This window comes from Beta vulgaris, chromosome 7 (assembly GCF_026745355.1).
Source record: "Beta vulgaris subsp. vulgaris cultivar EL10 chromosome 7, EL10.2, whole genome shotgun sequence".
Taxonomy (NCBI): domain Eukaryota; kingdom Viridiplantae; phylum Streptophyta; class Magnoliopsida; order Caryophyllales; family Amaranthaceae; genus Beta; species Beta vulgaris.
In genome coordinates, this window is record NC_079208.1 from 55,306,090 (window position 1) to 55,331,177 (window position 25,088).

Genomic DNA, 25,088 nt, shown 5'->3' on the forward strand with positions numbered 1-25,088 from the left:
TCACATGTGACCATCGAGTAGAGGCATCAATTAATACCATGAAATAACGAAATGGTCCACATGCAGGATGAATAGGCCCACAAATATCTCCTTGAATTCTTTCTAAAAACATTGGAGATTCAGTGGCAATCTTATTTATAGATGGTCTGATTATCAATTTGCCAAGTGAGCATGCAGAGCATGTTAATTCATTTGACCGAGGAATTTTGACATTCTTTATAGAGTGTCCATTTGAGTTTTCAATGATTCTATGCATCATTCCTGTGCCAGGATGGCCTAATCGGTCATGCCATAGAGTAAATGATTTTCTATTATCTAACTTCTGGTTAGATATCATATTAATTTCAATCGGACGTATATCTATGCGATATAGTCCCGAGGAAATTGCTGGCAATTTTTCATAGATGTATTTCTTGCCGTTTTTCTCTGCCGTTAGGCATATGAATTCCTCTTTGTTCACCGTCATTGTTTCCAAATGGTAACCATTCTGACGTACATCTTTGAAACTTATGAGGTTCCTTCGAGATTTACTCGAATATAATGCGTCATTAATTATCAATTTTGTCCCATTTGGAAATATAATGCAAGCTTTTCCAGAGCCTTCAATTAGCTTGGCTGTCCCAGAAATTGTACTAACATTTGCTTGGAATATTGTAAGTTTTGAAAAATACTCTTTATTTTTCAATATGGTGTGTGTTGTCCCACTGTCCAGGAGACATTGTTCTTTAGTTCCAACTTCTGATGAATTCATATCTTCATAAATAATAAATACGATGATTAGTATAAGAAAAATACGTATTTTTATTAATAATAAAGGAACAAATACATGAAAGTGGATATTGAAGCAGTTGAAATAAACTAAGCACATTAATCGATTGTGATCTAAACAAACTTATTTTCAACTTCAGCATCATCCATAAAAAAATCTGAAACATCAAGGCTGGGCATGGATGTAGTGGCTTCATTAACAAAGTTTGCTTCAGCATTTTTTCCTTTGTTTTTTATTGAAGCTTGATATAGATCTACCAAATGTTTGGCAGTACGACATGTGCGGCCCCAGTGCCCAGTCATGCCACATCTATGGCAAGTATCATTTCCTTTATAGGACGTCTGCTCTGATTTCCAGATGATTGTCCCCAATTTTTATCAGAATGTTTAAAATTATTATTTCTTGGGGAAAATCGGCCTCTTCCACGTCCACGCCCTCGGCCACGGTAATTACCACGTCCTCTCCCACGACCGTTGTAATTACCGCGTCCACCACTATGTATAGCATTTGCTTCTGGTGGATTAGAGCTTTCTATAGCATTTATCTCATGAGTGGCTGAAGACCCCGTAGGTCTAAGATTATGATTTTTCAGCAAAAGATCATTATTTTGTTCAGCCACAAGTAGTACTGAGATTAGCTCAGAGTACTTTTTGAAAGCTCTGAACCTGTATTGTTCTGCCAATATGATATTAGAGGCGTGGAAAGTGGAGAGCGTTTTGTTTATCATTTGCTCTTCTGTGATGGGATGATCACAATATCTTAACAATGATACAATTCTAAACAATGTTGAATTGTAATCACTGACCGTTTTAAAATCCTGGAACCTCAGATTGGTCCAGTCATAATGTGCCTTTGGGAGAAGCACATTTTTGTGATGCCCATATCTTTCATTTAGGCTATCCCATAGTTCTTTTGGATCATCCACAAGTAGATATTCACTTTTTAAACTTTCATGTAAATGATGTCTTAGGAGGACTAAGGCTTTTGCCTTTTCTTGTACAGTCGCAATTTTAACTGATGCGGCTGTTGTAGTTGCATCCCCTTGTTGGGTTGTCACATCTTTAATTGTATGTTCCAGTCCTTGGGCCTTTAAATTCATTTGGGCGTCCACCGTCCATTCTAAAAACTTTTGCCCAGATAGATCTAGTATGTTAAATTGTCTTTTCACTAGATCTCCCATTCTTTTGACTACAAATAGGTAAATATTTGAAATTAGTAATGATGATAAATCACATATATATATTATCTCCCCCTGATTTATATCATTATTATTATAGATAAATAATACAAACAAAAAAAACTAAAAATAGCGTACAACAATAATGAAGCTAAGCAAAAAAAAGCAAGAAAATACCAAAAATAGAAACAAAATACAACAAGTGAATAAACAAAAAAAACTTCCTAAAATGCACTTAAAGACAAAAAAAATTGATATTCATGTGCATTTTTCGCCATTCTTCCGGGGGAATTTTTTTTTTTTGTCTCCTATTTATGTATTAGGAGATATATCATTAATGCCATGAGGAGGAAAAAGAAACCGGCTATAAGAAATAAGTAGAGTTTTATTTTCCTAAAATCCTCTTCAAAAGAGGAAGATGAGGGTGGAGGACGGTTGTCGTCGGCGTTAAACATGGTGGCCGGAAGGTTGAGGAAGAAGAAAAAAAATTTGTGGGTTTAGAGAGAAAAAAATCGGAAGAAGATAAGGGATATGTGGTGAAAATGGGGATGGTAATCCGCTTTTATAGAGGGTTATCCCTAACTGTGCAGTTCATATACAGTTAAAAAATATACAACGCAATAAAATTCTAATATTGACAAATAATATTAGAGCATGCTAGTAAATTGGTAATATAATATATGTAACTATAAATGCAAAAAAAGTAGAAGATTAGAGACAATAATATATAATAATGTTCTGAATGCTTGTTCCCTGCATACATACGACATTATTGCACATATAAGACATAATAATGCTATCACTTCACTAGGCCGTCCATATAGGTGGCAATAAAAAAATTAACCTGTCCATATAGGCGGTTTAAGAGCAGATAAAATAAAATAACGTAAATAAAATGTCCTTGCCCTCCATGAAGGTGGCGTTAAAATTATTTGTTTTCTGCGTTAGTAGTATGGTGACGTTTACTACTAGTTTCTTCCTGTTCATCTCTATCTCTTTTATTACTGGGCGGAGGTTGATTTTCAGCTGGTTGTATAGGAGGGTTATTATTGGTGTTGGGAACAGGGGTTTGTGGGTTTTCTCTGGTATGAGTATTTGTACCGTTGTTACGGTTACTGGGTCGGGGCTGTATTACAGTTCCCCTCGCTGGGTTGGTAGTGAATGGACATTGTTTCGCTCTATCCAAAAATAAATACCCGAGACAGAGACATTGTGTAAAACAATGTTAATCCCGTTACTTTGTTGGTCCATGTTCGGGTAGTAAAAGGGTTGGGCTTGGAGAAAAAAATTTAAACTTAAAAACAAAATGGATGTAAAAATTTTAAAGATACCTTAAAAAAATTTCCGGTAGAACACTCGTGCTGATAACGTGTTATGAGAAATAGAGAGAGAAGTTATGCAAATATATCAGAGAGTATTGTATTGCATTGATGTGTAAAACTGATTTCTTACACTGGTATATATAGGCAAAGTTTCTACTGTGCACAATTGCAAAATTTTCAACACGGGAGAAAATTACCTGACATGCATTAAATGCACGCAGGAAAAATGGACTTCGCACATATGTGAACAGTGGACTTCACACATGTAAACAGTGGAATTGTTCATTCCACTGTTTCTCAACAATTACTTTATTCTAAAAAATCTTGGTTATTTGGATTTAAAGGTATTGGTAGTTGGATTGATGGGACTTTTTTTTATTATTATTAGAAAATGTAATTATTACGAAGACTAACCCCTGTTAGGTTTAGAAGTGGCAAACGGGTCATACTGGTCTGGTCATAAACGAGTTAATTTGTGTTCATGTCGGGTAGGTGCGAGTCCGCTCGGATCCATGTCGTTTTCGGATCATGCGGTGTGGGTTTTTCCATCTCGCAAATAAATAAAGCACATATAAGACTAATGAGATAAGTTAAATGATTAATGGACAGTGACTAAACCATATATATGATTTAATGACAATTTTTTTCTTAAATTTGTTTAAAAAGTAACTAATATGACAACTTTTCAGTCCGGACTCGGGTCGTCGTTATCGAGTCAATTCAGATCAGGTCACTCCGGGTCTGGTTGATTCGAGTCTATTTTGCTTTCAGGTTCCAACTCTATTTCAGTCCGTTATTTCGGATTGGAACTAGTCTCTCATCGGTTCCCCATGTGCAGGTCTATTTTGCAAGCTATAGCTAGGCTACTGACCTGCAGGTTACACCAGCTCAGAGACTGGGTACAAGGCTAAACATTTTAGAAGTAAATGGCCAACATATTATTGGGATGAGAATTCGAACTCTGTGCAATACCTTGAAATTCTAACCTAATTATGTGCTAATCTCGTGTTAAATGGTACGTTTTTGCGATTTTTTGCCTATTCTTTTAGGATTAAATTTATAGTTGTGGGGAAATATCATAATTGTGACTTATGAGTTATCACGACACGGAAAAGTTTTAGTGACTATGATGTTATATCTTATGGTATAGTTGTATTTATTAACCTAAAAACGTTTGTTAATTAAGAAGAAAGTCTAATATTATGGATTATTCATGGACTAGGGGTGCTAACTTGGTCCATCAAATCATCAAATGAAAGTACAATCTTTATGTTTATATGTAGGGGTTAGTTATATGTATTTAGAGATTTCTTGCAAATTAATTAAGGATATCTTTGTCTATGCATATCTTTTTTTTAATCTAATATGCTTACAGTTTTTGTAAAAAAATGTTATAGTGCTGATTAATTGTTGCTCATAATAGGAACTTAAGCTTTATAATAACAATCGGATAAAGGCACGTAGAGGAAACAATATAGCCCATAATGAAAAAACATGAAACATTACAGCAAGCATTGTAATTAATAATTAGATTATGTCCTTTAAAGTTAAAAGACTTATCTATGTGTGTTCACTAGTAATTGAGATTACATCTCAGCTATGGTGGTTTGGGCTCAATAAAGGGACCTGCCCAATGTTTATGCCACGTCATTAGATGTTATCAGACAGGTGGCACAGTAGGTCCTGCTTGGGAGTTGACCTACCTCAAGGTTGTCTATGAATCCACAATTCGGATTGTAAAGGGCAATTGTCTGAAAAGTCAACTTAGCCATTGATCCAAGAAAGTTCATCCCATCAATGTTACCTATCTAGGAATTCCCAATGTTATAAATACCAACAATCTCATCAATGAACATGTATTGAATTCTCACCTAACAAACTAGAGCGTCTATCTCTCTACCTCAACTTACTTGAACGTCGGAGGGGCGATCCCGAAACAACCCCCGGGATAGTCTAACCATGTCATTCAGGTTTTCGACGTACGGACAATTAATTCAGGCGAGCATTCTCGGGGCTCACTCCTACTCATCATACTTCGACAATCCTCAATGTATATACATAAATAATGGTAATTGATATTAACTTGATATATGAACTGACGTGCTATATATATATATATATATATATATATATATATATATATTATATATATATATATATATATTATTATATTATATATATATAATATATTATATATATATATATATATTACTATCTAAATAATTTATTTCCTAAAAGAATTACTATTTGAAAGTCAAAGAAATTATTTAATGATTTAAAAAGTCAAATATTTTATTTAGTCATACTTTGAAAATGATTTAAATAACTTAAAACACATTTTGGTTTAGCAAAAAGGATTTTAAATTGGGTTAGAGGAACTCAACTTGTAATATCCTAAAAACTTAACCATGTTTAAGTAATTAATTCAATATAGTTATCACTAATTTGACTAAAATTTAGATTTTTCCTTTGTTATGTTAAACATAAATTACTAGAGTTTGTAAAAAAAAGGGGTAATCCTATTCTTTTGTTTAACCATAAAATATTAGACTTATATTTAACTATCACCCAACTAGGTGGTTGAAAGTTGAAACAATGACCATTTTCTGATTTCATAAAATTAAAAGAAAAATAAAGAAAGTATTATTAAACCGAAAAAGTTTACTGCTTCTTCCTCCTACTTCATTTCTTCCTCTCCTATGGCAAACATGCCCAAACTTGATCAGCTTTTTCTCTGCCCAACTCACTCACACCTTCACCTAAGTCAATATTTCAGTAGACATACTATTCAATGCCATAACTCAATGGTTTACATCCTTAATTTTGGTCAAAAACCACCCAACAAAGCTCATGGTTTTGAGCTCCAACAATGGCTATAAATACCCTATGTGCTCAAACATACCACACAGATCAACATTACTCCAATCAGAATTACCTCAAATCAAGAAACAAAAGAGGAGAAGAAGAAAGTTAAAAATTCGTAAAGGATTTTTTCACACAGCAACACCACCATAGCACCACCTACGAACCACCAATTTTCGGTCAACAATTCGTCAGAAAGCGTGACTCAAGGAACCCCCAAAAAAAAAAAAGAAAACCCCATACTCATTTTCTCTCTCCTCTGTTTCGGTTCCCCCCCCCCCGACACCCCCATCAGCCACCTCAGGCGACGCCTGACCTGCGCCGCGCTTCGTTGCACCTTCCCCTAGCCTCGCCGTCGTTCTCCGACCACCTGCGCAACTCGCCGGCCATCCGTCGCACCGGCAAGCACTCGTTCTCTCTCCTCGCACCATTCTCTATCACCCTTCTCCTTCGCGTATAGCTATACCACGCAAGCACCGGCGAACTCCATCCGCCACCGTCATTGCACGCCGCATCGCCTCGCCGTCGCACCGTCTCTGCTCGTGGTTGCCGTTCGCCGGAGATGTCACTCTGCCTCACACTTGTCGACCCTGCTCATGGAGCAGAGGTATATGACGCTCCCCTTCATTCTTAATTTTCTGATTTCTTAAAGTTTAAGCCCAAATGTCTTTTGCTAGTTATGTAGTTTTGGGCCTAGGATAACTCTATATTGGACTAAAGATGGTTGGACTTGTTAAAAGACTGATTTAGTTAGTTTTACTAAACCAGCTCACTTATTTACTAAAATCTATTATTGGGTTATAATTCATGATTTCTAAACTAGTTGAGTTGTTTAAAACTAATTAAAAATAATTCATTAAGCTTGCTGTTATAATTGAGTTTAAGTTATGAATACTTCAATAATCCTTAAGTTCACTTATAATAATTAGTTACTTGACTTGTTAGTTTCAATTGACTAAATAATATTAAAATAATGTTAATGGATCTATTATAACTTTAAACTTAATTAATTTATTAATGGATGATTAATTAGTTATTAACTATGAACTAGAATAATGATACGTTTTCGAAAGGTTAGATAATATGTAGAAATATAACTTTAACGTTTCGTTAATTTCTAAAAATATAGCTAAAGGAGTTATTTCACCTAATTAGTTGATTAAAGAGTCACATTGATTAAAAAGTTATTAACGATTAAGAAATAATGACCTTTAAGGAGATATTTACGATGTTATAATCACAGCTATGACCTTAATAAGCGTTAACTAATATTTAGGCTTAAAAGCTAAATAATGAAACGTTCTTTGATAAAACTATTCTTGAATAGATTAAAGAAGATAAAGGATATTACAAGCCTCCCCCGGCTATCATGGTTGGTAAGCAGGAATTCAGGTAACGTCTATTGCTAACACCCACAATCCCTTTCGAATGATGTTTTATGATATTTCGCACTATGTTGTTGATGTATGGATTGTGGGATATGAAAGGTTTTATGAATATGATATTTTCGATGATATGAAATGATTTTGATGTTTATGAAAATATGAGTATGATGCCACTATGATTTTAATGATGTTTCATGATTATGATTACAATGATGTAATGTAATTATGCTATGTAAAAAGAGACGAAACATGATAAAGTACAGTGAAAGATGGTTCTTGGCAGTATGATACGGGCACGCAAGTGTCACCTATGTTGTGACCGCCTGACTGTTTTATACGGGCACCGCAAGTGTCACCTATGTTGTGACCGCCTGACTGTTTTATGATACGGGCACCGCAAGTGTCACCTATGTTGTGACCGCCTGACGGTTTAAATGATACGGGCACCGCAAGTGTCACCTATGATGTGACCGCCTGACGGTTATGTAGTGGGAGACGTCCCCTATGTTATGATGTACTAGCCAAGTTACCAAAGTAAAAGATATATGATGATGAACATGATAAAGAAGATAATGTAACATGTTATGCTATGTTTGTGAAATGTTTTACTTATTCTCTCCTCCCTGTTTATAAATAAAATGATGTGAAATGAATTTACGATGTTAGAGTAGTATGTTACTGAGCCTCGGCTCACGACGTTTTGTTTTATGTTTTAGGTATGGAAGAACAGATATGGATCACTATTATACTGCGTTGTGGAGATTTCGTATGATTCTATGAGGGTTTAGGATATTTTGTATGATGGATAAACCAGCATTATTTTACGATGAGTAATTGTATAGTGAATTTTAAATTTTAGGCTACTATTTTATTTGTGGGCCATAACCCACATGATTAAGTTATGCTTCCGCTGGCGATTAAGGTCATGTTAATTTGTCGGGGCGTTACACAACTACTCAAATCACCCAACCATTAAATATTATTTTAGCCGAAATACCTTTTCCTAAGCCCATAATAGGGAAACTATATGAACCCCAAAATTTTCCCCATACTTATTTTCTCTCTCTTCCTTCTCCTTTTTTTCGGCCTCCCCCTATTCTCTCTCTCTTTTCGATCTTCTTCCTCACTCGGCCAACAACAGCCGACAGCACCGCCGCCGCCAGTCGCGCCTCCCTCTTGTTCTAGTGTGTCTCCCTCCTTTCCTTGGTTTTGGTTATTTTCTTCCTCCTCAAGTTATATTCAATGCGAAGCTTGTATTTTTAAGAACTGTTTTAATATGTTTATGTTTAAAGTTATAGTTTGATGATTCAAATATAAATCTAAGCTTATGTAGTTTATATAATAAAGTAATTAAATTTTAGATTTATTTATTGTGTTTGAATTGAGATTTTAAGTATCAAAGCATGGATTTTCAGGATTTTATAAGTTGGAAAATCATAGTAGTATATTATAGTTTATGAAATTGAGTATTCTTATGATTTAAATTATGTTTAAGTGTGTTCAAAAAAGGGTTTTATTAAATTATAAGTTGTTGAAAATTTTGTAAGAATTATTATAATGGAGTTATTATGATCAACGTATGAGTTTTTAACAACTAATACAGTGGTACTATTAGGAGGCTTTAATAATTAAGTTTTAATGATGGGAAAGGTTTTTAAACACTTTCAAATAGGGTTTAAAGTATTTTAATATTGCAGAAAAGTTATAGAGTATTGGTTTATGGTTATGTTGGTTATTTTAGGCGGAGAATTCTCTTTAGGCGACTTTTAAACTTGTGAAAGTGGCCTCTCGATTTGTCTACACAAGGTACACATACATATGTGATGGTTGGATTAGTATCATGTCCTAAGGATGCGATTTATGTAGTATCATGTATATAAATATTTTTAGTTCATATGTAATTTATATTCAATTGGATTTCCATGTTTTATGTCGTGTGAAGCATGTTAATTATGATGGTGATATTATGTTTGTATGAAATAATATTGATGCAAGCATATGAGATGTGAGAACTTTATTTTATTAATTCACATGAGGGATTAATATTTATGTTGGTATTGGATCATGATTGAATCATTTTTTCCCATTGAATTATTTAATTACTTTATGAGGAACGAGGGCCTTAATTAGTAAGTTGATTATTACATGTATAAAGGTTATGGACTTAATGTTGGAATTAATATTGGATTGTTAAGTTGTTGATCACATTATCTAATACTAAGATAAAAATGGAACTTTGTGTATCTTGATGATTATATTATTCGTCCTACTTGTAAGTCATAACAAGTAAATAAATTATTAATCATTAGAAGGGAAACGTGAATAGCAATAACTTTAGACTCGTGCATGTCTAAAGTGTTGAACAAGTATGAGTTGGAGTACATGGTGGTAGCTCATGGCTTTTCTTGGGATCGGATTGATTATCATAACCTACTTTTATCTTAGAGGTTTCTCGATATCGTAGGTCATGGGAGTATGGAGTCGCGCCCATACTTCGTATTTTAGATTGAAGACTGAATTTGGTATAGACATCTCGTTCCATTAAATATTCCATCTAAATTAATTAATTTATTAGTTGTGGAGTTTAGTTCACTAAAGGTAGTATGCGATGTTATTGTTATTATCTATTCCTGCTTAATATGTATTAGTATCATGTTAGATTTTAATTAATTATTTACTTACTATTTAGTACTCAACTTTACTGATTACGTGCTTTGTGTGTATGTGTTGATCATGACTGCTATGCCTTATTGATCATGTGATGACCTAGTTGGTAAGCATTCTCTCGGGATCAACAAAGCATCGTTGTTTACAGGTTTGAAAATGATGCATTATGGGTTCGAGAATTTGGAGAGCTTTGTGTTGACTTTACATTTTATAATTGACTTTGACTTCCATAGTCGACTTTTACATTTGAGGTAGACTTTTGACTTTATGTTGGTTTGATTGTTGAAGTTGACTTTTTGGTTGACAATGTTTTATTTCTAAAGTTATTTATTATTATATTCGTTGCAAAATTTTGAATAAGTCGATACCTTATTACACAGACGATAATACTTTGATAATTCTCTAAGTTTTATATTTAAAAGGTATGTTGGAAAATAGAGAATTATCGGCATGTTACATCATGCATCGATCACTATGTTATGGATGACAAAAATTTATATTTAAAAATGTTAGTTGCATGCTAAAAGTAATAATAGTGAATTTTGATCTCTAATATATAAGACAAAGGTGAAGAGATACAAGAGAAAATAGACATTGAATAATATATAATGTTATTAGCATTTCTAGACCGGTATATTTAATGAAATATAGTGTAAATCAATTACAATACCTTTTGCTACATACTTTGCTTTTTCTATATAGTGCTCTTCGTTGTGAGGGGATTACCCCAACTTAAAACTACTCTTAAGTTCACTTACCTTAATTTTTCGAGACTGTAGAAAATGTGGAGCAATATACTTTTGATTGGAGTCATTTTGAAACTTAAGTCTACTATGAAGTACGCTTTTAGCATATTGTCCAATATTAGGACTTTAAATTAATATATTATTGATAAACTTATTTCAATTGATTTTCATCTGTGCGTAGATTTATGGAATATAATAAGATAAGCTCAATTATAATATGTTGATTTTTTTTGTTATTGAAAGATCAAGAGCTATCCTCTAATTTTGACACTTATAAAATGTTTAAAGGATTAAGTGGGCCCGTGAACAAAAAAATTGACATTTGAATTTGATTATGCGAGATAAAAATGTGTATCTCTATCATCATCGCGAATTACACATGTATACACGATGGAAAAACTATTTTGAAGTGCCTACGTTTATATAGTATTACAACCATATGTTTTGACAATCGTAACATCGAACTAAACTAAATATATGTCTAAAAGAACAGGGCCTAAAAGTTTGTTTGCTCAAATTTCTTTCAATGTATTTAAGATAAACATTTCAAGAATTAGTTATGATTTGGTCTCTAACTCTCTATGATTTCAAAAAAGTTTATTTGAGAGATTTATTTATCACCGTGCAATCCCAATTGGCTGAATTGGCTATGGACTCTACTAATTTATTGGCTTGTCCTTTTGAAAGTATTAGTAGGTAGTTGCAGTAAATTGCCAATCGATAGTCGAGCGAACACTTTTGAACTCTGATAAACTCCACCTTAGTGGGTCCATCTCTGTGTTTATATGCTCGTTCTTCACTTGCTCTGTACGAAATCCCAGCTCAACACCATATCATGTTATACAAGAATGACATATGGGCTATATACGTTGCACAATTGTAACGTTGCAAAAATAGAAATAAAATTAAATATTCATATTATCATATACGGGGAAACATCGATCTTAAATATATTAGCATTTGACCCTCACTGTAAATGTTTACATAAACTCAGAAAATGTTGCATCTAATAATGATGAAGTGTGAACTTAAGAATTGATCAATGTTTTAGAGGAAAAACTTCATACAATACGATCCTTCAACGAGATAAGAAACTTGAGCAGACGAACAAACATGAGAGAATGATCCATTATATAATCTAAGGAAATGATTAGATGGAAAGAAACTAGGCTAGACAACAGATCTTTGAGAGTAGCCTGATTCATTTGAAGCTCGAATTCAAATTCTTTGTGTGCTACTCTTTATTCTACACATCATTTTCCTTAACCCGCATCCGCATGGAAAGAAATTCCTTATTATGCTTAGTTCTTGCACCCATACTTCTCCTTTTTCTTTTGCCATTTTCTAGCTCTACCATCCTGCATTAATCTTTAACTATTTATTTCTTTCCACTTCTTCTTCTTTCAGCCTAATCTTTCCTTCGCCGCTTACACGTTTTGAAGCTAAGATTTATTGTAATTAGCATGTGCGCAAGGTCAGGTTCATCGACCGTACCCTATTCACTTCCTGTTTTCAAGAGCACCCCTATGTCAAAAGCTTCGCACCAAGCATAGGACAAATTTGATGAGGAGTTAGACGGGGAGGGAAAAGGAAGTGGTTAACCTATAACACCAAAGACACCTAAGAATGAGAATTCAACGAAAAGAAAAACATCGTTATCCAAAATGAATAATCTTAATAAAGAGAGATATACAATGATTAAAAAATAAAACATAAAAATAAATAATACTAAAATCGACCTCTTTCCCTCTTCAATCACATAATCCCTCTTTAACTCTAAAACTTATCCACTCTACTCAGCGCTTTCTCTACCAAAAATATGAATCCTACTATTTAGCACAATATACTTATCAATATGATTATCTTAACACAACCATCCTTAACACAAGACATAGATGCAAAAATGCAATGCAAGAACAAAACATACCAAACAACACAAAAGCAATAAAAAACACATCACTACATCTTTGACACACTTCCTTTGTTGTCGTTGTCCCCCTTCCCAATCCCATCATACTCTTGTAATCACACACCCATTCTCTCACTAGTAAAACATACCACCCTCACACTCACCTTCTCTTACCACCTTTTTCCCCCCTTCTTTTTAACAACGATTATACCAAAATCCCTCGCATCTAATTTTCGATTCCTTCCCTAATTTTTCTTCATTTCCCCCAATTTCACACTTCATCGTCTCTACAAAATCCCCAATTTTCCGCATTCTCTCTCCTCCGCCGGAAAAATGGAGTATCTCTCGCCGGAAAACTCCGCCGGCGTAGCTCAATCTGTCGTCAACGACGAACAGCGAGTTTATTTGGTACCTTTCAGGTGATTTTTTTTTTCTTGCATTTTGATGATTTCAACTTCTTTATTAGGTTTTTCCTTTTTTTTGTTGAATTGAATTGAATTGAATTGGGGAAAAACGACATTTGTGTGTTTGAAGGTGGTGGAAAGAGGCGCAAAATGCATCGACGAGTGATTCTAGCGGGAAGAGAGGGGTTTTATACAGTGCATCGCCTTCATCGTCTTACGCCGGTGCGATGAAGCTGATCAACAACATTTTTAGCTCGGATCTCTTGTTCAATCTTAGGAGAGAGGAGGAAAGTAGTAATGACAATGGTGAAGTTGGAGTTTCTGGTCGTGATTACGCTTTAGTTTCTGGAGAAATGTGGTTGCAAGCTCTTAAATGGTGAGTTTTCAATGTTTATGCTACTATTTTGTTTCATTTTGTTGATGGTGCTGATTTATTTGGAGTATATTTTGCAAATTGAACTTATTAGTCTTTGTTGTGTTATTTGCGATATCGGATTTATATACTGTTTTTATATGCTGATTTGTTTCGTATTAGTAGATGTCATATCTGATTGTTATTGTTAATGCAATTTATGGTGTTGATTTGTACTTCTATGTAGAATGACTGCAGTTTGAACTTAAATCTGGTCCAATGTGATGCAATTGATTTATGCGTATTTATATCGTAGGTGATACTTTGTTTATATACAGAACTTATCCTATTTTGTTTCATATTAGTAAATATCATATCTGACTGCTAATGCAAGTTTTTTGTGCAGATTTATATGTAAGTGAACTGCAATTTGAACATAAACATGGTCGCCTGATGTAATTGACTAATGCTTATCTTTAATTTAGGTGATATCTTATTTGCAATTTAAATACGATGCCTATGCTATATTGTAGTATCATATTAGCAGATACCATAACTGATTGCTAATGCAAGTTTATGGTGCCGATTTATCCGTAAATTTGCTGCAATGTGAACTTATAATTTTGCTTTACTTGCTAGTGATAAGATTTTACACCATGTCTAGAGTCTAGACAGAATAATATAGTGTCTCTTATGACTGGCGGGTCACAGGTGGGGTTTTTATGTGTAACCGGTGTCATTTTTGCAACTGGTGAAGATGGTTTTTGTTAAGCCTTTGTTTTGGAGATGTTGACTAGCCTGTTATATAGTGATAGTTCATGAGAAGTAGAGGATGTATAATCCAAGGTTTAAGATTGCCCTATTATGATTTGGGCTCGTTTACTTTGATGATGGTAATTGTGAATGTGCTATGTTGATGTTTGAAGTTTATAAGAATAACAAGAACTCAATATCCTGTAGTGGGTCACAGTTTTTCCAGTCATTCCTGAACAATTAGTAGTAACTCAGTCTATTTTTCAAGAGAATAATAGCTGCCATAATGATAGTAGATAACTTTTTTTGTACATCAGTGCAACTGTAAATAATGCAGTCAAGTTTGTCATTTGTGCTTGAGTTTTATGTAAATTGGATCATTAATACACACAAAACACCTTTAGGCAACCACCTTTACTATTTGAATATTTGATAAGGGTGTTGTTTCTAATATGTTGAACTTACCATTGGAAGATTATATACTTTGCATTATTATGTTGTGAAATTCTTTTACATGGTTAATTTGACATATCACACAATATTTATTGGACCTATGCGGGTTTCGTATTATATGATCTTCACCTTTACTACCCGTATATGTTCAGTTTGAAACTTTAAATGTTGATTGAAGATTAGGTTTAGCTTCTAGCTAAGGCGAGTTTGTTGTATTTGTGCTTAAGTTGTCTGATCTCTAGTCAGAAATCAACTCATACTGAACATAATACTTTTTGCAAATTGTTATTTTAGACAAGCGGCTAGAGTAAAATTTCAGGTAATCTTCTGTTTCTTTCAAAAAAATTCAATATATTTTGGATTAATATTTAGAATCTGTTCTATGAAGGCATAGTGACTCAAAAAATGCAATGAAGCGCGTTGGAAGCTTTTCAGCTGGTGATGTTGATATAGCAGATGTCTACCCTTTACAACTCAGGCTTTCTGTTTTACGAGAAGCAAACTCATTAGGAGTTAAGATAAGCAAAAGGGTAATTTTTTGTGAACCAGTCATGTCTCTTTATTTGATGCACAGGGTAACTTATTCTGATTAAGATAGTTTGAGATTTATGTGAATCTAGCTTTTAATCTTTCTTCAGCTAATTTTTTGTGTGTCCCCATCTAGACCTTTTGGGTCTTGACTGTATGGCCTATAGTACATTTGATTTTAATTTTTACTGCACTACGCTATCTGATTATCCTTACCATGGGAAGGCCTGAAAACCTCTGATTACCTTCCTGACCTAAAGATCAATCTGGAAGACACAAAAACAGGGAAACACCTATTTTTCCCTGTCGCCTTACTCTATAAATTATCAATGTATTCTACATAACTTTAATTGCTAAATTTCCATTTGTTTACATCAAGCTTCTGTTCCTTTATTGTAGTCATTGCTTAGTATTAGGGTTTTCAAGAATGTTTTGTTTATCAGATTACGAGTTGTAGATTGTAGAAGTTTAAATATAAGTCCGAGCTAAGGAGAGTTGTAAAATAGGTTCAATTCAGTCAATGCAAATTCTGCTTTTTTACATGGAGTAACAATTTTAGTAATCAGCTTATTTGTTTGTTACTACATTTGTCTATTATTATGTGTTCTTTTTTTCTTCTCATAATACTGTTTGTCGCACACTTTGGCCAGGACAATGCTGCTGAACTATTTAGACGTGCTTGCAAAATATTTAATATTGAGGCTGAGTTGGTAAGAATTTTGGTGTATTAGCTTTTCTTTTTTCAAGAACAAAATGAAGTCGTATCTGATTATTTTCATTGGCGTAGTTGCACATACGGGACTTCTCTGGTAGGACAAGTCATTATCTTATGAGTGACAATGGCTCACCTCCAAAGGATATCCAGCGCCAATCAGATCAGGAGGTAAGTTATCACTTATTCATTGGTATTTTCCGAGCTCTAACTGCATTCAATTCCCTTGTCTTGAGATTGCACTTGCATGTATTACAGGTAAAATGATCTTGCTCATTCAGATAGAGGGGTAACAAAATAGTATAACAAGATAATCCTATCAAATCTTCCCTGAACTGTGTTTACTGCACAGCAAGTAAATAAAACGCGGAAATGTTTAATAACAATGCTAAGAAAGGGACTTCTAGTAACCAGAAGTAAGGGACTCCTATGTCAGGTGGAAGATTATATGCTGCATGCCGTATTGATGATACATTCTGGATCGATAGGTTGGCAAACTCTTATAGTTTTATTGCTCAGTCAAATTCATACAGATATTGATATTGCTTCATCTTCTTTTTCACCCTGTAAAACTCTGTTAATGCTTAAGGAACTAAATGGGTTCATAAGAATGCATTAGTGCATTGTGGTATGTGCTCCATATCCTCTTAGGATCATTTTTCAGTGTTGAACTGAACACTGCACTCATCATTCAGACGGGTTTGATAAGACTTAGTGAGCAATTCCGTTTTTCCTGTATCTAGTTTGGGGACTGAGCTATATCTAGAGACAGGTACCTACCATTAATGGAAGAAATTTGACAACTAAAGTATGACTCTGCAAATTCTTAGAACCCTGATTGAAGCATCTATGTGTTACCTTTCCTCGATTTGAAGCTTTCTTGTTTTTATCCATCCCTTTAGTAGCCATGTGATGCAGCTTCCTGACCTCAACAAATGACTAAATTCTCCTTGGGTAATCCTTGGATAATCCTTGGATAACTCCTCTGTAAACTATTGGCAGAACCCTGAAAACAGTGTCATTGAATTGGCTGAAAGTATATGTTAGACCCTGTTCACTTCACCTGACTTTTACTGAACGAAACTAATTTTCACTGAACTGAATTTATGTTTGCCGATTCTCTATCATTTTCTCTTATATGGTTTACTAATACTTACTGAATATAACTTCTTTTGCTGAACATAACATATTTTTATTGAATATTATTATTTTGAAATGAACTGTACAGGGCCTTAGTGTGAAACATGTTGATTTGGACTGTGATTTTATAATTTTCAATCATCTTGAATGAGTTGGCTGCCACAGTGCCAGGATTTTGACCTTCCTTTTTCCCATAATTTCTCTCTCTTTTTGATCTCTTGGCTGCCGCAAATCACACATAAGCCACTTGGATTGAAGTAAGAATAGACTGGTTAGAAAGACATGGAAGTAAACATCCTGATTATTGTATATGCCCACAACCGCTTTTTGTGGATTGGGCTTGCCTTTAGAAATTTTTATCGGACATCCTCCACTAAGGTTTATGATAAAAAGGAATAAAAAAAGAATAATAAGAAGGAAATACCTTGTCCCTATTATCGCTAGATTAAAATAATAATTGCCCTTTGATCTTGAATTCATTGTCGGTGCTGTTTTTTCTAATAAAATTGTATGTCTGATACTTATTTCAGCTCTGTCAGCTTATAAAATCAGATGTCAAATAGATGTCTCATGTTTGACTGTATTTATTTTGGGTTCTTTGTCACCTTGTACAGATACTTCTGGAACTGCAAATTTATGGGTTGTCAGATTCTCCTAGGTCTAGAGATGGGAAGAGAGATGATTTCTCTGAGCTCGCTAGTGGTGCAGGTTCCTCTTCCAGTGCATCTACGACAACGAATGGTAGCACTGGGAACAGTTATCGTTTCCCTAGGACCAATTCCTATACTTTTAGTAGCAGTTCTGTCGAATCAGGTTCTTTGGGCTTGACGGGATTGCAAAATCTTGGAAATACATGTTTCATGAATAGTGCACTTCAGTGCCTAGCACACACGTCAAAACTTGTCGACTATTTTCATGGAGATTACAATAAAGAAATTAATCATGATAATCCATTGGGCATGGATGTATGTCTCTCTTTCCATCAAAAGACTCTTACTGTGCTTGATTTTTTTTATGCTGTCCTTAAAAATATTATGATAATAATGTTTCTACCTTCTCTCTAGGGTGAGATTGCTTTGGCTTTTGGAGATTTAATAAGGAAGTTGTGGGCTCCTGGTGCGACTCCAGTAGCACCACGGACATTCAAATCGAAGCTCTGCCGATTTGCTCCTCAATTTAGTGGCTTCAATCAGCATGATTCACAAGTTAGTATGCTGTTATATATGGAATTTTTGGCATATCTTCTTCTCATTCCCCCCCTTCTTGTATCTGTTACGATACCACTAATATATGTGATAATTTGAAGAATAATCATTCTTGATGGAGGATCTTAATAAATTCGAATATATAGGAATTGCTAGCTTTTTTGTTGGACGGACTCCATGAAGATCTGAATCGTGTGAAGTTAAAGCCTTATGTTGAAGCTAAGGATGGAGATGGTCAACCAGACGAGGATGTAGCTGATGAGTATTGGCAGAATCATCTGGCTCGGAATGACTCTATCATTGTCGATATTTGTCAAGTAAGTTTGCTCCTTCTGAGTATCTTCAAATTTGTGATTGTTTCCCTTGCTGAATGCTGTCGGATTCCATTTGCTTATGGAAACTCTTATATTGGACCCTGTTGGCTTCGCAATGAAATTTCTCTTCTTGAAGGATGAGAAGTTATGCTACATTGTTTGTTCCATTTAAATGTGGAGGTAGCTTGAAAATTAAGATGGTGGACCGAATATGAGCTGCTTCCTGACTTGCGTATGTGCTCTCTATTTTAGAGATGGTTATGCTTGCGAGTCTGAATATTTATTAATATTGGAATGTTGTAATAAATATAAACACACACTAAAACTAGTCTCTTTCATGCCTCGAAGTGCGTGTAGAAGGAAAATCTTGCTCAGACTGAAGGAGAATATTTCCTGCCACCCTTTATTTATTAACCGAAGGAGAATATTTTCTGCCACCTTTTATTTATTTACCTTTTTCCCAGTGTTCCTTTTTCCCTCCCTCCTGTTATGTGTTTTTTTTTCTGGTGATAATAGCCTGGGGTAACCTTTGCAAAGTACACTGAATCACAAGGAGTCCTGTCTTGTAATGCTTAAACATATTACCATACTTAAGAGCAAGTTTATTGGTGCCTAAGTTTTCAGCTTGACGAGAGAGATATTCTTGGATGAAAGGATAGGATGGAGGATGAGAGTCAAAGAGAGAGATGACATGAGGAGAGCTTAGTTAAGCTGTAGTATGCTGTAAGAACCAAGGTTACTGCTAGAATATACATATGTGAAATTTTATCATTTTTTTCTCCCTAAATTGAAAGCCAAAATGCATTATTTTGCATGGATTAGGTGATGAAAATTTGTAGTTCCAGCTGTTTCCGTGGCTAAGGAGCATGCCATATGTTCCCTTTTCTTTTCTAAAGCAAATTTCAACCATTTTAAAGTTGGCAATTAGTATAATTTGAGTACTTTTATGAATAAATTACGTATACCAACTGTATTATATCTCTTTGATTTATGAACTAAAGCTATTTTAACATTCGATAATTTAATACCCTTCCGTGATGCGCGGGCTAAAAGAAAAGAAAGAATATAAGTTACAGTATTGCGTTTAGCCCTTAATTATGCTATACTCCCTGTGATCCTGTTTGGTCTTCCTATAAGGAATATGGGAAGAAACCAAGGTAAATGCACTTTTTGCACTAGGTAAATGCACTTTTTGCATTATTTTTCTGACTTTGTAGAACTCCTCTCTTACTTTTGGAATTTCTAGTACTTCTGTCTTATATTTCGGTACTTCTTTCTCTTAGTTTTTATTGTCCAAATAGGGTAACATTCTCTAGAAGCACTTTTAGGAATGGAGGGAGTATATTGTTTATTAGGAATTGTACCCTTTTTTTTTTTGAGACAAGAAAATACTCCAATTTAGTTCAACTATTAATTTAAATGGATAATTTGTTTTTTTAATTAGAATATAGAAGTAATCAAATTAAATCGAACTATTTTTTCCAACCATGGTAGGTTGTTACTTTTCCTAGTTATGCAACGATGTTCATAGAGAACAATAATTTAGTTTAATTAGTATAATTAATTATTCTAGTTAGTGGTCTATATGTTCTCGAAAATTTCCTCCTTTGAACTCATGAAGCTATAAAACTAAGAATTTTAATACTTATGCGGAATTGTTCTCTCTTTTTTAAACATATCCTTTTACAAAGATCACGAGACATCTATTTGACAGTGGTAATTTATTAGGTACAACAACCTTGATCTTGTTGTAGGCTTTATAATGCTGTTAACACCTCCTGAAATTTATTGCAGGGTCAATATAGATCCACATTAGTTTGTCCAGTTTGCAAAAAGGTTTCTGTTACTTTTGATCCATTCATGTATCTGTCACTACCTTTACCTTCTACCACAATGCGGACGATGAACATTACTGTGATGAATACTGATGGTAGCACCATGCCAATCGTGGTTACAGTTTCTGTGCCCAAATATGGGAAATGTGAAGACCTTATTAAGGCCTTGACCACTGCATGCTCTTTGCAAATTGATGAGACACTGTTGGTGGCTGAGGTATAACTCAACAATGTATCACTGAAATCCGTTTTTATATAGATAGATAGTGACAGTTGAAATGTCAGTATCTCCACCTTCTTCATTCTATCACTTACGACTCATCATTGCAGATATACAATCATCGTATTATTCGTTTTTTGGAAGATCCAGCTGACTCATTGTCCTTGATTAGAGATGAGGACCGTCTAGTTGCTTATCGGCTTCCTAAAGCTATTCAGGAAGAAGCTACAGTTGTGTTTATGCATCAGGAGATGGAAGAGTGAGTATCATGTTCTTTCTAAAACCTGTCTGTTTCAAAAGGGAACCACTTGCTATTAGTTTAATGTGATCTATTGAGTTCCTTGAGAATAATGTGTGAAATGTGATCTATTGAGTTCCTTGAGAATAATGTGTGAAATGTGATCTATTGAGTTCCTTAAGAATAATGTGTGAAGAATTAAAAAGTTTTGACTCTTTTAACATTGCACCTGTGTGTCCCTCTGCCTCCATGCATGAACACAAGGTCCTATGTTTTATTTCGACGAACTTCTTTCCTGATTTTTCTGATAAGAACTCCTATTACAGGCAGTATGTCCACGAGAAACTTACTTCTGGATGGAAGGCATTTGGGATTCCTCTTGTGGCTAGAATACCTGAGAAGATTAATGGATTAGATTTGTGTAACTTGTACATGAAGCTGCTTAGTCCATTTCTCATGCCCAATGAGGATACTTTACATGATCAAGATAACTCCAAAAGCATTGTAGTTGAGGATATGGTAGAAATTGCTGCAAATAATATTGTTACTGAATCAAGTGATGATGCTAAAGTTGCGAATGGCAAGGATGTTAAGTTAGCAGCTGAAAGTGAGTTCTTATTCTACCTTACAGATGAAAAGGGGATTCCCAGGAATTCCAAGATAGAAATGACGGATCCTGTAACATCTGAGGACTTGCCAAGACGGTTGAATGTGGTTGTTTCTTGGCCGGAGAAGAAGACTAAAATTTATGATACTGTTCTTCTTAGCACTCTGCCTGAAATTTTCAAGTCTGGCTTTCTGGCTAAAAGGCCACAGGAGATAGTATCTCTTTATAGATGCCTTGAAGCTTTTCTAAAAGAGGAGCCACTTGGACCTGAAGACATGTGGTAAGTTTGATTTAGTAAGAAAGTTTTTTCCTTCTCATTTTCTGTCTATTATGTGACAATCTATTCCTTTGAAGTGATTTATAAATTCTCTACGCTTTTCTTTTCGGAATATTCATTTGTCATGAAGGCACATGAGCTCTCTTCCATTGTTGTTAACACAAACCAGGTTCAGTTGTAGCATATGTAGTTATGAACAGAATTTGTCATTTGTCGAACTTTGCTGTCTGATATTGAAAATACAGTGACTTTGATAGTCCATAATAAAACCATATGCTTGTCACTCTTGATGGAAAAATCTTTTAGCGAAGTCTCGAGGTTATGTCTTTGAGATACTCGTTTCCATACTCTCAATTGTCAACCAAACTTCTTTAGATTATGAAGTTTTAAGATGTTCTAGGCACACGTGTTATGCTTTGTCATCAATATGGGGCTGGGTTTATGGCTGCTTCTCAAATGATTTTTAAGTGCTCAGAATTATTCCTCCAAGATACCTTTTGTTGCCTCAGCGAGTTTTCCTTGTTTGGTAATTGATGGACAAGCTTTTATTTTTCTTTCAGTTCTCGCATCATGTAATAAAGTGGTAAAACCAAGGTGACTGTCTCCTGGTGCCTTGTTCCTTTATCTCTTTGCCAATGGGAAGCTTTTTCATGAGTTTTGAACATATTTTAATGCATGATTTATGGTACAAGACTCTCTACAGTTTGGCTACTGCTTCTCCTGCATTAGTCTGACATCATTTTGTAGATTTGCATGGGCTTTGAACATGTTGTGGTTTGTGACTTAGATCGTGAAATCATCTTCACTATATGTTCTGCTGTTTGCTACCAGGTACTGTCCTGGCTGTAAGGAGCATCGTCAGGCCTCCAAAAAGTTAGACCTTTGGAGACTCCCTGAAATTCTGGTCATTCACTTGAAAAGGTTTTCATACAGCAGATATACAAAAAACAAGCTGGAGACATATGTTGACTTCCCAGTTGATGATCTTGATTTGTCCATGTATATTGCTAACAAGAGTACCCAAGCGTCATTTCGCTATGTGCTCTATGCGATCAGCAATCACTATGGAAGCTTGGGTGGTGGTCATTACACTGCTTTTGTCCATGTAAGTTCTTTTGCTCGTGCACATAAAAATGTTCTCAGTCCATGTAGGTTCGGAAAGCTACAAGTTTATTCTAATCAACTTAATTTCATTTCTCAACTCTAGTAGCTTCTCTTACATGCCAGTGGCATTACCTGATTATCAGCTCTAGCATGTTTACTTAGACTTCCTTTCAAAAAAAAAGAAATGTTTACTTGACTTGCATATCAAAGTGTCCAACTCATCAGGTCTCAAGATTTAGGACTCTCCTAAATATAAGCATGGGTGCATTGATATGACACTCCAAATTCTTGAGTATAATCTTATCAAGAATACTCTATATTTTTAAATATGGAACTTATTTAATAAGGAAATTAGGAGTCCTAAACCCAATAAATAACTTGGTTTGATGTGAACTCTTTCTGTAAAGCCAACAGATCCATGCATATATCTAGCACTCATGGTTGCAATTTGTTAAGTTTCTCTCGCTCGTTGTATATAGTGGGCAGGGAGTGTCATATTGTAAGGTATCAAGGTCACCTTACCCTTGTTGTGTTTTGTCGAGAAGGGTGCATGCGTGCAGCACCAAATGTGCCAAGTCAGGGTAATATAGGCTTAAGTAGGCAGGGATTTATTCCTTCTAATATAGAGTTTTTATTGCTGTTCTCATTTGTATGCAAACACATGTACTTAGTCTACCTTTTAACCTTGTGATCTTGTAGCATGGAGGTGGGCGGTGGTATGACTTCGACGACAGCACTGTATACCCTATCAATGACGAGAAGATAAAGACTTCAGCTGCTTATGTTCTTTTCTATAGAAGGGTGCAGATTCATAACAAACAAACCTCCGCTATTGATACTCATACTCTAGAGTAGCTCATATTACAAAGCCTTCCAGTTATTTATTTAATTAATTAATTGATTAATTTATTCACTATTCTGAGAAACAGTCTAATTAAGGGTAGAATTTATTAGCACTTTGGCATTATTTTTCTGGGATGCTCGGGACTCCTCGACTGTCAATGGCCAATGGCGACACTCGAAACTGTGGACCTTGTTGATCATGCTAGGCTTGACAGATAATAGCTAGTTGAGTTTGGTACTAGGATGAGCATCTGTAAACTCCGTAGGAGAAAATTTTCTAGTTATACTAACCCAATTTTTCTCAGGAATTACAATTACCTGAAGTCATTTTTTCTTCTCTCTTTGTTGAAGGGGTTGTTTTGCTTGGTTGTTTTAGAGCTTCACAACCCAAAGCAGTGTATTGTTTTTTGTAAGAGATGTAACATAGCTTGGATCAATTGATAAGCAATCCATCAGAAATTGTTTTCCTAATGGCTTCTTTATGTTATTACTCCTTTTTTATTTCATGCATTTATTCTTATTTTCGGGGTCTGTATTTCATCAAACTTTTGTAAGAATGATATAGGTAAATACTAGGATAGTTTTTTTTTACTGTTATCGGAGATTTGTGTTTCACTCTGATTCTTAAATTTCTGATCTTCTCAACATATTAGAGAGATATGCTCCGTCCTTCCTTAGTTTCCCTCTCCTATTGGAACTGTTGCATTCGAACTATATTTACTTGGTCTTTCTTGCAACTCATTTGCTTAAATTAGATTGAAGGTATTCAAATCAATCTCATGCCTGATATTTGAGTTTCTTCTCCATCGCAATCAAGAGTTGTTATATGGTGTATGCTGTCATTGTTGTTTGATGTTGATATGCCTCATTGGTGTATGTTGTGTGTTGTCATCCTATCCTCCGTTGGGTTTGATGCTGATCTCCGTCCGAGTTGCTATCATTGGTCGTCCCCTCCACCGTTGTCAGATTTTTAGGAGTATAGTCCACTCTGTCAGTGCCAGCCTCAGCTTCGTCTTTGCCTCCATTTCTATCCTCTTCTCTTTGAGGGTATTGTTGATTTAGGTTTGCCTTGACCGTCTTTGTTTTACGTTTGGTTTGTTGGTTTATTTTTTTTTATTTTGGTTCTTGCTTTGGTGTTTCGTATCTTTGCGAGATTAGAGAGCTTTACTTTCCTTCTTGTTTTGTTGTCTGTCTCATGTTTGGCAGTCGTCCCAAAACGTTTATACTTCATCTGTAAGGATAATTAACGTTTCCTAAAAAAAGGAT

General features: G+C 34.8%; 1 protein-coding gene and 1 long non-coding RNA gene across 2 annotated transcripts; both read left to right on the forward strand.

The window, feature by feature from the left end:
• The first annotated feature begins 5,936 nt into the window (after positions 1 to 5,936).
• Positions 5,937 to 10,518, forward strand: LOC125491655 (uncharacterized). The gene is made up of 3 exons (XR_007268392.2): positions 5,937 to 6,737; positions 7,458 to 7,522; positions 8,232 to 10,518. It is a non-coding gene; the product is annotated as an uncharacterized LOC125491655 (long non-coding RNA).
• A 2,326-nt stretch (positions 10,519 to 12,844) lies between these two features.
• Positions 12,845 to 24,293, forward strand: LOC104899874 (ubiquitin carboxyl-terminal hydrolase 8). The gene is made up of 13 exons (XM_010687163.4): positions 12,845 to 13,256; positions 13,372 to 13,617; positions 15,188 to 15,329; positions 15,978 to 16,037; positions 16,115 to 16,210; positions 17,794 to 18,144; positions 18,244 to 18,384; positions 18,531 to 18,701; positions 20,493 to 20,750; positions 20,864 to 21,012; positions 21,318 to 21,878; positions 22,707 to 22,980; positions 23,679 to 24,293. Exons 1-13 carry the CDS (start codon positions 13,171 to 13,173, stop codon positions 23,832 to 23,834), a joined length of 2,691 nt encoding a protein of 896 aa, XP_010685465.1. The 5' UTR covers positions 12,845 to 13,170; the 3' UTR covers positions 23,835 to 24,293.
• Positions 24,294 to 25,088: the final 795 nt, after the last annotated feature.

Coding starts and splice junctions, on each gene's coding strand:
- LOC104899874 (XM_010687163.4), top strand. CDS start 13,171: ATGGAGTATCTCTCGCCGGAAAACTCCGCCGGCGTAGCTCAATCTGTC. Junction 13,257..13,371: donor GTTTATTTGGTACCTTTCAG/GTGATTTTTTTT, acceptor GTGTGTTTGAAG/GTGGTGGAAAGAGGCGCAAA. Junction 15,330..15,977: donor GAGTTAAGATAAGCAAAAGG/GTAATTTTTTGT, acceptor CACTTTGGCCAG/GACAATGCTGCTGAACTATT.